Source organism: Ictidomys tridecemlineatus, chromosome 5, assembly GCF_052094955.1.
Source record: "Ictidomys tridecemlineatus isolate mIctTri1 chromosome 5, mIctTri1.hap1, whole genome shotgun sequence".
Taxonomy (NCBI): domain Eukaryota; kingdom Metazoa; phylum Chordata; class Mammalia; order Rodentia; family Sciuridae; genus Ictidomys; species Ictidomys tridecemlineatus.
In genome coordinates this window covers 193,410,363-193,422,470 of record NC_135481.1, presented here as the reverse complement: position 1 = coordinate 193,422,470, position 12,108 = coordinate 193,410,363, and the positions used below count along the sequence as shown (strand labels likewise).

Genomic DNA, 12,108 nt, shown 5'->3' with positions numbered 1-12,108 from the left:
CCTGGAGGCCGCTGGCCTCGAGGTTAGATTTGTTGCCCAGAAACGCCCAGAGGCCCAGCACGGAGCCGCCCGCTGCATCGGTGTCTGCTGGTGTGTCCACGCCACACTCTGCCATCGTGGGTTCTGTGCCCCGGTTAAAGCCCTGCCCCTCCCACGTCTGTCCCTCAGCCACCCCTGCTTCAGCTGCTGCCTCAGTCCATTCTGTACCATGCTTCCAGAATGTTCTTCCTCCCTCAGGCTCACCACCCCTTTTCCCAGCTGAAACCCCTCTGTTTCTCCTTGCTCACAGGAGGCACGTGGCGACTTACAGAGCCCTGCACTCAGGCCTGCTTACCTCACTGTCCCCACTCTCCAGACTCCTGCCAAGACAAATTTTCTCTTTCAGTTTCTTAACTCTGTTCTTTGATCCAAGGGTCTGAATCACAGCGCCACCCTCACCCCATGTCCAGGTATCCTCAGGTTGCTGCCCCAGGTCACCTGGTAACTGTACTGTAACTTCCCCTCAAGTCTCTCTGTTGTAGGAGTGGCTTCGTAGGCAGGGCCAAGACTGGCATTCAGCAGGGCCACAGGCTCCTGCTCCCCACGCCCGCCCCTCCCTGGCTCTGCCAGCTCTTCTGGGGCTTCCCAGCTTCAGAGTCAAGTTGAAGCCCTCGGAGAAGATGAGCTGAGGATCGTGGGGATGTGCAGCCTGGAACCAGAGAACTGGGTATCCCTGGGCCTTGCCCGGCCTGGCACTGTGCTCCTGGGGGTCAGCTGGGTGATCTCATAGCTGTCCTGGCCGCCTTGGACAGAGAAGCCACCCTGCAAAGAAAGCACAGTCATGTTCCAAAGAGTAAAAATTCAGTGCACAGAAGACGTGCATCAGAGACGGAGTGGGCAGCATGTGCCTGGCACCAGCCACAGCGCCACCGTCTCCTGCTGAGGAAGCAGCCCGGCAGCTCCTGAGAGACAGGCCCTGGGCTGGAGTCGCTGCGGCCTCACCTGAGTTCACTGCGACCCCCTTGAGAGTCACGCAGGCTCAGTGTCTGCGCAGTGCCAGAGGCGGCCAGCCCGCGGTTCAGACCATCCTGCGCCTCTCCCCGTAGGACTGCTTTTTTGGTGAAAGTGGCTTTTCACTCTTCCCTTTCTGCTTCTGTGGCCTGATTACTACAGGTGAGGTTCCAGCCCTGTCCTCTGCACTCCTGTCAGCAGTGCCGGACACCAAGCTCTAGGTTCCCAGGGCGCGCTCTGCTGGGGAGCCGCCAGGGATTGAACCCAGAGCTTTGGAACCTCTCAGCACAAGTGACATTGGGCTGGCCATTCTCTGCTGGAATGAGCTGACCTGTGTGTTTTAGGATGATCAGCAGCTTTTCTGGCCCCGCCCACTAGGTGCTAGTAGCATCCATCTCCCAAATGTGGCACTCAGGCTTGGCTGTCGGGGTCCCTCGGGGGCAGGATTGCTGCTGGCTAGAACTGCTCTGGGTGATACTGGGGGTTGGGGTTTTTAAAGTCAAGATATTCATTCAAAAATATCGGATTTTCCTTTCATTGATTGATTTGAATGTTGCTTTCATTTCCAGGAAAACCTCTTTGCTATTAGTTCACAGTTTGCTTTAGCAACTGTTGTCATATTACAACACGGAGCTGGGTCGGGTGCCATAGTTACATGCTCGTCACTGGGCCTTGTTGTTTCCTCCCCAGCAATGACCATAAATAGACCACACATCACTGCAAAGTCGTTCCCCCTTGAGATATAGTACTATTGGCCGTCAGAACCGTGGCTGGTGGCCTGAGGTGGTTCTCTGTGAACAGGTAGCAGTGCTCCTCCTTGTCTGCTGAAAGTGTCCGGTCCAGGCTGGTTATTCAGGCATGCAGACTGGCACAGAAACCGCTGCATGTTTCTTGGGGATCAACATCTTCAGTTCTGCATCAACAGGATCACTCCACAAGGGTTGGCTGGGGTCGGGGCTTGCCGAGAAGCCGCTTGGTCTGGATGGCTCTCACCTGGCCGTCCCCGTCCACGCTGCTCGTGCTGTGACTCGCTTACAGAGAGTTTCCATCTGCTTTCTGCTTTCCTTCTTTCACCAAAAGCCCAGGAAATTCCCCTCTTACTGTTGGCAGACCTGACTGTGACCTCCTGGGACCTCGCATTCCTGGAAGCCAGTTTTGCAGAAGATAATTGTGTGTGTTGGACGGGGGTCACGCACATGGCCAAAGTGCTTGTTGGTTCAATTTTAAAATTGACTTTAGACACGTCAACATGGAGCGAGCCTGTGTGAGGGCTGGCTTGCTGCTCATTCAGAGCAACATGGAGTGAGCTCCATGAGTCTCTCTCGCCCTTCCAGAACTTGGCCTGTCTCTCTCCCAAACCCTGTGGAGCCACGGTTGGGCTCCGGGCTTCTACGCACACGAATCTGCATCTTGTCGTGTGGCCTGTGCCCATGCACCTCCTGCTCTGTGCACCAGCTCTCTGTTCATGTTCGGGAAAACCACGTCACTCATCTCAGGGTCCAGGACTGGCTCCTAGAGGTGGTTCCTACGACGGCTTGGCCCCTTGTTTAGGAAGGCCTGAGGACCCTCACTGACACCTGCCTTCATGGTGGAAATAGCAGCTACTCGCAATGCCACCATTTTTCTGTCTGGTGCCAACCAAGATAGGCCTCAGTTTGGTTTGGTTGGATTTGGTACCATGGATTGAACCCAGGGACACTTAACCACTGAGCCACATCCCAGCCCTTTTTTTATACTTTATTTAGAGACAAAGTCTTGCTGAAGTGCTTAGAGCCTTGCTAAGTTGCTGAGGCTGGCTTTGAACTTGCGATCCTCCTGAACTACTGGGATTACAGGTGTGTGCCACCGTGCCCAGCTAGGCCTCAGTTTTGAGTCCCCAGTGACGAACTATTTTCTCATAAAAGTCAGTCTCCCATTCAAGTTGGTGTGTTTAATAGGGTATCTGCCGTAGTGATCGGTGCTTATTTTGTGTGTTTAAAAACTTCTATAGAAAACAACAGAGATGTTCCTATAGAAGCCTGAAGAGTTCTTAAAATTAAATATTGGTTGACGGATGCTTGGTCATGTGCCAGAAATCCTCTGTAATCTTAGTTTTTGCCCAGATTATAAAGATTTATTAAGCTTTATTTTTAGTTCTGAAAGTGAGTGCTTGCCAAATGGAGGTGACATGGAAAACTTGTCTGCCCAGCCGACGAGCTGAGGGTCAGTGGGCGCTCGCTGCCCTCTGCTTCCTCCTCTCCCTGCTCGTGGTGGTGGGAGCCCACGCCAGCACAGGTGGCCTTGAACCACCAGGTCAGACTGTTCCTGGGGTCCAGCTGTCAGGGTGTGGCAGGGAACGCGTCCTGGCCAGGCCTGCGGAGGTCTTGTTCCCCGCGCCTCTGGCTCTTGGGCTCCACGGGCTCTCGCCTCCTGGCCCGTGCCCACGTCCCGTGTGGCAGAATTGCCGTGGTGCTGACACCCAGCCCCGTCCAGGGTCTCGTCTCATCTCCAGCAGCTCATCACTGGTGACTGGGTGACGTGGGTGAGACTGGCCCAAGCTTTACGACGGGCTCTGGAGACTCTGGAGAAAGCCCAGTTGGTGACAGTCTCACGGGTGTCTCTCGCCTTTGCTTTGGTCTTGTTTGTGGGAGCTCCCAGCCTCAGCGGAACAGGACCGTCCACGTCCCTCTTCCCTCTCTGGGTCGGTGCATCCTGTGTGGCTCAGCCTTTCCAGGGCCTACTCGCGTCCCTCGGGGCTCATTTTCAGTTCCTGTGAGGTTTCCTTTGGGCTGAGGCATCTACCAGCAGCTGGGTCAGGTTTGGCTGCATTCAGGCCCTTGCAGGAGGCAGAACAGCTGGTGGGCAAGGGTCAGACCCCTGAGCACCCCCTTGCTACAGAGACCCAGAGCTGCTGGGTGGTGAGGCTGCGCCCCGTCCGCATGGCCACCCCATCACTCTCTAGTGCTCCTCCAATCCCAAGAAACAGGCTGCTGCGCTGACCGTGTCTTCCAGGCTCAGAAAATTCTAGGCCTTTACATTGTCGTAAAGCTCAGGAATGGTCTCCAAGCCTCTTGTCTTGGGAAAACAGTTGGTTGCTCACAATAATTCAGCGTTATTTCCTTCCATAGTTAAAATGTGCACAGTACTGGCCGCAGAAAGAAGAAAAGGAGATGATCTTTGATGACACAAATTTGAAATTGACGCTGATCTCCGAAGACATCAAGTCCTACTACACAGTGCGACAGTTGGAGCTGGAGAACCTTGCGGTAAGACCACCTGCACCCGGGCACCTCGGACACTTGCTAGTTGGGCTGCTTCTCCCTGACCCAATGACGCGTTTCCCTGTGTCTGAACCCTGCCCTGCACATGGTCTTGGGGCGAGCAGAGCTCGTCGTGCACCTACCAAGTGCCAGGGTGCCCGGGAGGGTGGGAGTCAGGTGCTTTCCCTCCACAGAGCTCTCTGCCCTCCAGCACCAGTGAACTCCGGTTCCGGGAAGAGACAGGCTTCTCATCTACAAGTGATCTGTCCCTGCCCGGGCCACCTGAAAGCTAAATGCCACAGCGTGCCGCCGCCTCTGTGGTCTGCGGCCTCCAAGGAGTCTCCCGGGCTTGCTCCGGTCTCCTGGGCAAGGCCTGGGGTGTATCTGCTCTGTGAAGAGTCCTAACACAGCTGCTTGCTGTCACTAAAAGATTGTCTTGGAACGTGGCAGGACACTGTTAAGAAGTACCACAGGGGGCCCTGCCCGTGAGCAATCTGAATCATGACCTGGAGGGGTACAGTGCTGGGCACAGTGGGAGGGGCTCCAGACAGAGCGGGGACAACACTGAACATGGTGGCCACCACCTCCTCTAGAGCCAAACTGCCCGTGTTTGAGTCCCAGCCCTGCCATTTCAGACTGTGACTCTGGGGGCAGGGGCTGCACCACCCCGTGTCCGTGCCTCCTACCCTGTCAGACTGGGCTCTGGAGGGCCCTGGGAGGTAGGAATGGGAGGAGGGTCAGCAGGTGACGCGGGCGCAGGCCCATGGTCCCGTGGCGCTGTCCAGGCCAGTCCAGTTAGTGTGAGGGAAGATGGGGCCACGGGAGCCTGGGGAGCAGGCCTGCTCCTGGTGATGGCGCTCACATGCTGCGGCCCAGCCCTGTGGTCCTGTTACTGCATCAATTGTTGAAGTAAGATCTGGAGCGAGTGCCGGTGGCCGGAAAGTGAAGAGGTTGGAGCAGTGTGGCTCCTGGACGCCGCGGCACAGCTGCCTGCACTTCCTGCCCTTTCTGCCCTGTGCACCAGGGAGGAGCCGTGTCACTTCTCTGCGGTGGCGTGTGCTTGTTCGCAAAGTAGTCCACCTTTCCAGTCCTTTTCCTGTGTGTCAGCCTGAGGTGGTTGAGGGGAGCAGCTCTGAAGTCACAGGGTGCACAGCTGTGACTGGGTTTTGTGTGAGGACCTGTCCGCTCCCGCCCACTGTGTTATTCAGGAGCCCTGAGAAGCCAGGCGGGCACACCTGCAGTCCCAGCGGCTCAGGAGGCTGAGGCAGGACCGTCCTAAGTATGAGGCCAGGCTTGGCAACTTAGTGAGACCTTGTCCCAAAATAAAAAATTTAAAGGGTTGGGATGGGGCTCGGGTCGAACGCTTATTTAGCGTGTGCACAGCCCCGGGTCCCCTTCCCACTGCAGCAAAAAGTAAAAAAATAAAATAAAAAGCCCTTTCTTAGCACTGGGTGACCAACGGGACCCGAAGGAGAATGGAGTCCCTCCAGCAGAGCAGCGGGCGGAGGAAGGCCCCGGGGCCCACACCTCTTTGGGGACTAAGGAAGCCTGGCTTGGGCGTGCTTTCTTCCTCATTTTTAAAGTATATTTTAAGTGCTTTTCTCATCTGCCAAAATAGTCCTGTTCTAGTTACATGGAGATGCTCTTCACGGGAGGAGAGTAGATGGGCTCCGTGTGGCTCTCGTATGTGAAGGTGTCTCTGCAGGAGACGCCGTGGACCTGGCAGCTAGATGCCAGCCCCATGGCTTCCTGTGGCACAGTCACAGTTGGCATCTCTGGGAGAGCAGCCGGGTCTTGGGCCCATCGTGCCTGCACGGGGCTGGCACGTGGCGCATGCTGTGCACCCTTTGGTGGTTACTGGAAGGCTGGGAGAGGGGGAGCACTTTGGGACAAGGGCCTGGGTTCCTGCAGCAGCTCTGAGCAGGGCCTCTCACCTCTGGAAACTGGGAAGAGTGGGCGCATCTCTTGAGCTGGGTGCTGGGCTCCACACGGCCACGATCCCCCTCTAAAACGACCATCCCTTGACACACCCAGAAGCCTCGAGGCCCGGGTGGCCCAGCCTGGTGCCCACACATGCAGTTACTTCTTCACCCTCTGCAGGAAGCACAAAAGCTTTCTGATGAAGTCACTGCGGGTGGCAGAGCAGTGCCGCGTCACTGTGGCTGGCGAGGCCAGAGAAGGTGGCTGTATCCACATAGGCAGCGGAGGCAGGGCCTTGGGGGAAGCAGGTGGGGCTGAGCCATCCCAGAGGCAGCCCACAGGTCTACGTCCGGTGCCTGGTGGCCCAGGGCTCTGCGCTTCGTCAGCAGGCGGGAGGCTGCAGAGGGCTTGGTGGGTTTCTCCACACTCTTCTCACTGTCATGTGACTTTTTATCTTTCAGAATCAAGAGACTCGGGAGATCTTACATTTCCACTACACCACGTGGCCTGACTTCGGGGTCCCCGAGTCACCAGCCTCCTTCCTGAACTTCCTTTTCAAAGTTCGTGAGTCGGGCTCGCTCAGCCCGGAGCACGGCCCCATCGTGGTGCACTGCAGCGCCGGCATCGGCAGGTCGGGGACCTTCTGCCTGGCCGACACCTGCCTCCTGCTGGTGAGAAGGTCTTGGAAGGCTCCCTGGACGCCCCAGCCCACCCGGCCCCAGCCCGGCCACAGCTGCCGGCCACTGCCTGTGAGGGCAGCTTGGCTTTGTAACACCCCTGGGGTGGCTTTGTCCCTCAGGGCTCTGTTCGCAGAGGGTTCCCATCTCACCGTGGGCCCAGGTAGAGCCGGAGCACCCTTCCCCCTCGTTCTCTACCCCCCCAGTCCCCGTCCACAGGGCCCAGATTTCCCCCATTTTTCCATGTTTTCTGGAACTCCTCTGCCTGCCCCACGGCGATTTCCCCGGGGCAAACCAGAGCACTCCCACCCCGGGGAGTGGGGCTGGCTGAATCCTGTGTCCTCTCTGACGGTCAGATGGACAAAAGGAAAGACCCTTCTTCTGTGGACATCAAGAAAGTGCTGCTGGAAATGAGGAAGTTCCGGATGGGGCTGATCCAGACCGCCGACCAGCTGCGCTTCTCCTACCTGGCCGTGATCGAAGGCGCCAAGTTCATCATGGGAGACTCTTCAGTGCAGGTCGGCTGCGCTTTAGTGTTTGTCTCTGTGCGCGTGCGTGGGCAGTGCTGGGGCGGAACCAGGCCCTGTGCACGCAGGCCAGTGTCCCACCACTGAGCTGTGGGCCCCCCTCCCCTGGTTGTCTTTGAAGGTCGTCAGCTGTGAAGTGCGAACACTGGCAGGTGTCAGAGGAAATAGCTGCCCTTTGTGTTTAAAATAGCTAGAAAGTTGTTGAAGTTTTGCCGAGTTCCAATCTCTGCCTTTGAGGTGCTCCCCCAGAGAGCCAGGGCAGGAGGAACGGGCTGGATTTTCAAACGGTTTCACCTTCCAAGGGCCTGGCTGCAGACCAGGGAGCCCGAGCCCCGTGCGCAAGCCCCGTGCCAGGCCAGCGCCTCTGCTTACTGCGGCGGGCGGGCTTCCTGACACAGCAGCAGAGCGAGGCTGACAGGCCTTCCTCCTGCCGCTCTTTGAAGGACCAGTGGAAGGAGCTGTCCCACGAGGACCTGGAGCCCCCACCTGAGCACGTGCCCCCACCTCCCCGGCCGCCCAAGCGAATCCTGGAGCCCCACAACGGGAAACGCAAGGAGTTCTTCTCGAACCACCAGTGGGTGAAGGACGAAGCTGAGGAGGATGAAGATGGCCCCATCAAGGAGGAGACCAGGACCCCCTTGAGGGCCTCCCACAACACGGACAGGTACTGTGAGAGGCTGGCTTGGGCAGCAGCGGGCCCTGCCGTTCCTGGGACAGGCACGTACTGAAACCTGTGGCTGCGCTTCCTCTCGGCAGTGGGGCTGCTGGACCTGCACGCTGCCCTCTCCTGGATGGAGGAGGCCTCTCTGGGCCCCGAATGGCCCTGGGAACAGGCAGATTCACAGGGTTCTGGCACCACCTGGTGGTACTCACTGGCAGTGGGCTCAGTGGAATGAGTAGGGAGGGCCTTTCTGCCCTGTGAGGACACTGTCCACCCCATGTCCACCCCCAGGCTTCTGGCAGGTCCTGAAAGGCGGTGTCCAGCTTGGTGTCCCCAGGGTAGAGCTCCGGGGAACCTGATCTTTTGGTGGCATCTCGGCTCAATTTATTGAAATTCACTGGAGCGTTTTGCTTCCTATGTCGACCCCAGCATCGTGAGCACTGTTGACGTGGTGGCCGACTGAGCCAAAGCCAGATGGTGGCCCCTGGGCTGCATTGCAGGCCATCTTGTTTGGAAAGGAAAACCCAGGGAAGCTGAGGTGCCAGGGAAGCCGCCTAGGAGCTGGCACTGCCCTGCAGGAAGCTGCACAGTGAGCGGGAGTACCCCCTCCTGGGACACCAGTGGCAGTGCCCGGGTGCCTGCTTCCTGGAGGGAGATGCTAAGATGTGTGGCTACTTTAACCAGCAGTGGGGCGTCTAGAAAGGGGCCCTGCAGCAGTGTCCAAGTGTGCGGACAGGTGAGGTCACTGTGGCCATTTGTGGCAGTAGAATTGGAGATGGCCACAACCTGTTTGGGGATTAGGGCCATCATGCTCCTTCGCTGTGCAGGGGTGGGGGTGGGTATTCTGCAGCTGTTGAGGAAGGAGAGCTGGGTGCCCTGATGTGGCCTGGCACAGAAGTTCCAGTGCCTGAGAAAGCAGGGTGCACACGCAGCAGGCATAACCACCCCGCCCCACCCCACGGGGCCTCCCTGACGCAGGTGCTGTCTGAGGCACTTGGGTGGCAGGGACAGGGGGCTTCAGGCCAGTGGCTGCTCTGACTTGGCCCTCCAGCCAAGCAGCAGGAAGCTGGTTGGGTTCTGAAGAGGGAGCCTGTTTCTGTCTAAAATCTCTCCCTAACATAGTGTCCAGCCACCCGTTCCCTGGAGGCAAGTAACCACTCCTGTCCCTTCTGGTCCCCAGCACGAGTCAAGACACTGAAGTCAGAAGTCGGATCCGTGGCCGCGGCCCGAGGGGCACCCAGGCGGCCTTCCCTGCCGAGGCAGAGCCGGCACCACCCAGGAAGGAGGAGGAAGCGCCGGCGCCCACGCTGACCCACTGGAAGCCCTTTCTGGTCAACATGTGCATGGCCACGGTCCTCACGGCCGGCGCGTACCTCTGCTACAGGGTATGTTTTCATTGACGGAGGTGCTGGCGACAAGCGCGTGGCGGGAAGCACTGGCCACCAGCCCAGTGTGGGATTCGGTTCTGTGGAGCGTCTGAGCCAGTCTCAGAAGAAGCAGATGAGGGTTGGTTCAGGCTGGAACTGCCAAGGGCTGAGGAGAAGAGGGAAGGGTTGTGCACTGGGGTCTTCAGGAGCCCTGTGGTCCCAAGGACATAGAGTCTAATCTCAGGGCCTCAACTATTCAGGAGTAAGTAGAGAAAATGCCAAATACGTCTTTCTCTCTCTCTTTCTCTGTCTTTATTTTTTTTATTTTATTTTATTTTTTTTATTTTTTGGTTCATTTATTTTTGAAAAAAATAGAATTACAACACATTGTTGTTTTTAACCTTTATAAAAAGCAGCTTTTGGTTATTTCTGGAAGAAAGAAGACTAGGCACTTACAAAACTTCCTCATACCCTTGGGCGGTATAATCAGATTCACAATTTATATTTGGTTTCCCAGGGAAAAAATCCCAGACTTTTACGAATGTAGATGCCCTTGGAGGAGAGGGCCGGGCACTGTGGTGTGGGCGCTCTGGGCCGCAGGCGCCCGCCAGTGCCCGCCAGTGCCCGCCAGCCTCCCTGTGTTGAGAGGAGACAACACAAGGCCGTCTCCAGAAAGCTTCTGCTCTTGCTCAGGGTGTCCCTGCTGGTTTTCCGCGGCTCGTTTCCCCATTGCTCCTCTGTGTGGCCGTCATCTGGCTAACTTGCTGGCCCTCGTCACCCCGTCCCTGTACATGGGTTTCCCGCAGCCTCTGCCTTGGGTCGGACTGCTGGCACTTCAGCCCTGGCTCCCGCTCACGTGGGAGGAGGTGCTGCGGGAGGCCCACCCTGGTCAGAGGGGGGCGCAGAGACCCTGGAAACTGCCCCCACGTGACCTTCTTATCCTTTTAAATATTTTACCTCTTTCCAGGTGACCGTCTTTGAGTGCATGTTGCATTAGCAAAATACAAATATCTTTTCCTTGGGGGTGATTTGTGGGAGGGCCCTGTCATTAAAAACAAAAGCCCCAGGCCCCCTTGAATCATGGTGCCCTCTGAGGTGGGGTGGCGGGGGGCGTGCACGAGTCAGACAGCTCTGGCTGTGCCCGGGGCTCCTCTGCCTACTTGGCTTCATTCCAGTTCCCGTTCAGCAGCAGCCCGACCTCCCTGGGCCTCCTCCACCCACTGTCCACCTCTGCTCTCTGCGCCCCCACCACGACTTTAGGCGCCTGGTGGGTGAGGGCCGCGGGCAGCGTGGAGCGCGTGCAGAGGGCGCTGTTCTGTAGGAGATCCCAGGCCGCGCCTCGCCCTGCGCCCTGCACCCTGCTCCTCTTTCTTCTTTCCCTGCCCTCCTTCCTGTGAGTACCACATCCCAACCCACTTCTGAAGAGAGCAAAGCAGGGGACCATGCTGGTGGCAGGGAGGGGTGGCGGCCTGTGCCCGTCTCTGGCTCGCCCCACCCGAGCGCTCCCTCTTGGTGCACCCCAGGCCAGCGACATGCACCATTCTCCCCAGAAGCTTCCATGCAGCCCCGTGGAGTAGCCTCTCCGCTCCATATTTATTTTAATTTTTCCAAAGGCGTCCATACTGCACTAGCATTTTCTTAAACCAATAATGTATTAAAACTTTTGATGTCAGCCTTGCATCAAGGGCTTTATCAAAAAGTACAATAATAAATCAATCCTCAGGTAGTTCTGGGAGCGCGAGACACTGCCCTGGGCCTGCCGCCTCAGACCAGTGCTGGCGGGAGGACGCCCGTGAGCAGCGGGTGCAGCGACTGGGTCAGTGAGGGCAGCGCTGGCGTGGTAGCTGCTGAGCACTTGGTATTTAGTAAGAGTCACAGTGGGAGATGACCTAGTCCCCGCGCTCTCCTCCCCGTTACCTGGTAGGTCCTTGTTCTCGGTCACCACTTTCCCTGTGTGTATTAGAGTGCATGTAAGGGCTTCCGTGTCCCATGAAGTACCGCGGGCTGGGAACAGAACCTTAGCCTCCTGCTTCCTGACGTGCCGTCTGCTGCAGTCTCCCTTGCATGACCTGACCATTACGTGGCTGTGGCTCCTAAGGCTGGTGCTGAAGGAGCCGCCTTTAGCAAGACAGCGATGATGTTCCGAGGATGTTCCCAGGAGCCGATGTGGGCCTAATTCCTGGCATGACTCTCTGATGACTTCCTGGTGAGGCCCGGCCTGTCCTGGTCGTGCTGGGCCCGCTGTAACTCAGACATTCCAAGGCTATGGCCAGCCCTGTTCACACCTCACGCTCTGGACGCTTAGGCATCAGGGCCCCCACCGTGGGATGAGCAGATGGGGACTGGAAGCAAGGCAGCCGCGGGAGCCGCCCTCCTTGGAGCAGCCCAGCGACGGCCCTTGGAGCCAGCTGCCTGCTGCATCTCCGTCCTGGGGCACCCTGCTGAAGGGGGCGTCTGCCCCCGCCCCCCCGGAGCCCCTTGGGACTGATGGTGCTCACGACTCTTCCTGCAAGGGGGACTGAGACCTCCACATTTGGTGGCTTTTTTAATAAGAAAAAAGGCAGCTGTGGCTCTGAGCTGCTCTCGCCAGCATTTTCACGTTTTGCCTTTCACGGGGAGAAACCGGCGCAGAGCGATCCTGAGGGACACTCAGGCGCGGCGCAGAGCCTTGTGGGGCGTGGGTGAGGCTGAGGGCCAGGCTGCGCCTTCTCGGCTGGGCTTGTCGCA

The 12,108-nt window shown here is 57.8% G+C and overlaps 1 protein-coding gene across 9 annotated transcripts in view; it reads left to right on the top strand.

Moving 5' to 3' along the window:
• The window catches only part of Ptpn1 (protein tyrosine phosphatase non-receptor type 1), a 105,019-nt gene that overhangs the window by 43,662 nt on the left and 49,249 nt on the right, over nt 1–12,108 (top strand). For all 9 annotated transcript variants that reach the window (XR_013439809.1, XR_013439808.1, XR_013439807.1 and 6 more), the window contains 5 exons: nt 4,098–4,235; nt 6,611–6,820; nt 7,183–7,344; nt 7,797–8,017; nt 9,195–9,399. Coding sequence is in view for 6 of the 9 variants with exons in the window: in XM_078051926.1 (XP_077908052.1) it covers nt 4,098–4,235; nt 6,611–6,820; nt 7,183–7,344; nt 7,797–8,017; nt 9,195–9,399 (936 nt within the window). In the remaining 3 variants the exon portion in view is untranslated. The remainder of the gene's footprint in view (nt 1–4,097; nt 4,236–6,610; nt 6,821–7,182; nt 7,345–7,796; nt 8,018–9,194; nt 9,400–12,108) is intronic.